Source organism: Protobothrops mucrosquamatus, unplaced genomic scaffold, assembly GCF_001527695.2.
Source record: "Protobothrops mucrosquamatus isolate PMUCROS unplaced genomic scaffold, P.Mucros_1.0 scaffold6318, whole genome shotgun sequence".
Taxonomy (NCBI): domain Eukaryota; kingdom Metazoa; phylum Chordata; class Lepidosauria; order Squamata; family Viperidae; genus Protobothrops; species Protobothrops mucrosquamatus.
The window spans coordinates 1-2,247 of record NW_015392146.1 but is presented as its reverse complement, the minus strand read 5'-3'; the positions used below and the strand labels follow the sequence as shown (position 1 = coordinate 2,247).

At 45.6% G+C, this 2,247-nt stretch overlaps 1 protein-coding gene across 1 annotated transcript in view; it reads left to right on the top strand.

The window, feature by feature from the left end:
- Positions 1–1,933, top strand: part of SLC30A9 (solute carrier family 30 member 9) — a 31,335-nt gene extending 29,402 nt beyond the window's left edge. The window contains exons 16-18 of the mRNA XM_029286951.1: positions 93–159; positions 493–606; positions 1,886–1,933. Coding sequence (XP_029142784.1) covers positions 93–159; positions 493–606; positions 1,886–1,930 — 226 coding nt within the window. The 3' untranslated portion in view covers positions 1,931–1,933. The remainder of the gene's footprint in view (positions 1–92; positions 160–492; positions 607–1,885) is intronic.
- Positions 1,934–2,247: the final 314 nt, after the last annotated feature.

Here is a 2,247-nt window from a genome sequence, read left to right as displayed (position 1 = left end):
AAAAGGGGTGAGGTGGGGAAATCTGAGGTTCTAAATATTAATTTTGCAGATGAAATCTCTGAATTGCATTGAGCTCCCATAGACTTGCATAGATCGGTGTCCCGGTCTGCTATCGTATCAATTTATATCATATCAATTGATATTCATATATCCTATCAGGTGTGTTAGAAATCCTGGAAAGTAACTTAAAAGAGCAAATAAAAAAATAAAACATTTTGTGGAGTTAGAGATATTAGTATTTGTTTACTCATATACGAATATTATCCTGGGACTAGGTTTGGGAAGTCCGGGGGGGGTGGGGGATTTAATTTTTTACTTTGTTTACTGGATTATGATTGTTTTTTATGATGAAAAATAATAAAAAAAATTTGGAAAAAAATAAAATAAAAAAATAAAAAACCGGTCTTCGCTAGGCAACAATTTGTCCTTTTTTCTTCTTTGCTAACCTTTTCCCATTTTTTATTTTTTATTTTTTTTTTGATCCGACGGCAGGAGATCCAGCAGGTGAAAACTCTGGAAGATTTAGAGGCTTTCATGCTTAAACATGGAGAAAACATCATTGACACTTTAGGAGCAGAGGTGGATCGACTTGAAAAGGATCTGAAGGTGAGTAGCGGCCTGCCGAATGGCCGGCCAAATAAATATACGCGGGAATAAAAGGTGAGTTTGCTAGTCACGCTGGACCGGGAAAATCTCTGGGGGGGGGCTCCCACAGGAAAGCAAGGATATTTCAGGATAAGCATCCCCAAAGGTGCTTTTTTCCGGCTGGCAGCTGGACTTAATCTTGTTTTTTTTTCTTTGAAGACGTTTCGCTTCTCATCCCAGAAGCTTCTTCAGCTCTGACTGGATAGTGGGGAAGGGAAGGATTTATACTCCTTGCAGAGAGCTGGTCATTTGCATTCTCTTAGAGCAGGGCTTTTCAACCAGTGGTACGGGTACCACCTGTGGTACATGGGCACCTGGCAGGTGGTACGCGACCATCCTAGAAAAGTGGTAGCAGGGGAGGGGAATGGGCTGAACCGGTGGCAGCACCGCACAAGCCTGAGCGAGAGACGGCTGGAGCTGCAGGGCTGTCAGGGCTCAGCGGAAGCGCCAGGATCAGTGCCGCTTTCCAGCTGATCGGCGCTTCTTCGGGGCTGTCAGAGCTCAGCCGAAGCGCCAGGATCAGCGCCAGGATCCAGCTGGAGCTCGGCACTGATCCTGGTGCTTCTGCTGAGCCCAGAAGAAGCGCCGATCAGCTGGAATGTTGCAGCCTCTCCAGGGTCTTGTGACTTACATTCAGATGCTTGGCAATTGATTCATATTTATGACGGTCACAGTGTCCCAGGGTCATGTGAAGTGACCAAAACCTGCTGCAACCACCCAGCAGACGGGGGGAATAAAAACCAAACACCCCCCCCACCCCACCCCCGCTGCCAATCCTCAACAGAAATGCTCACAACAATGGAAACCTCGGACAGGAGGAAGAGCGCCGCCGGGTGGGCAGGCAGGTGTCTTGCTCGGCTGTGGCTTGGGGGGCACTTTTTTCAGTGCCATTGTAACTTTGAACAGTCACTAAGCGAACTGTTGTAAGTCGAGGACTACCTGTACTTTATCACCTTTTTCCTTTTTTTTTTTGGTCATCAAGTTTTTGACCCCTTGCTAGGCGACTGGTGGTACTCGGATGTCGCCATCTCCTAAAAGTGGTACAATGGGTGAAAAGGTTGAAAAGCCCTGTCTTAGAGGGTCATTGAAGCCACTTGGTGCTTTGCCTGTGTCCTGAAGGTCACCTGAATGGTGCAAATGGATGTGGAGATCCAGCCCCAGGCTCAGTTGCAAACTTCAGTGTTGATAATGTGCAGTCTTATTTTTTTCAGCCAAGTAAACATCATTAATTTCATTTCAGAAACTGAATCCTGAAGTACGGCATGTGGATCTGGAAATACTGTAATCTTCACGGAATCAGGTCTCTCTCTCTCTCTCTCTCTCTCTCTCTCTCTCTCTCTCTCTCTCTCTCTCTCTCTCTCTCTCTCTCTCTCTCTTCCTCTTTCTCTTTTTATTCCTCTCTCTCTCTCTCTTCCTCTCTCTTTCTCTTTTTATTCCTCTCTCTCTCTCTCTTTCTCTCTTCCTCTCTCTCTTCCTCTCTTTATTTCTCTCTCTCTCTCTCTCTCTCTCTTTTTATTTCTCTCTCTTTCTCTCTCTCTCTCTCTCTCTCTCTCTTTTTATTTCTCTCTCTTTCTCTCTCTCTCTCTCTCTCTCTCTCTTTTT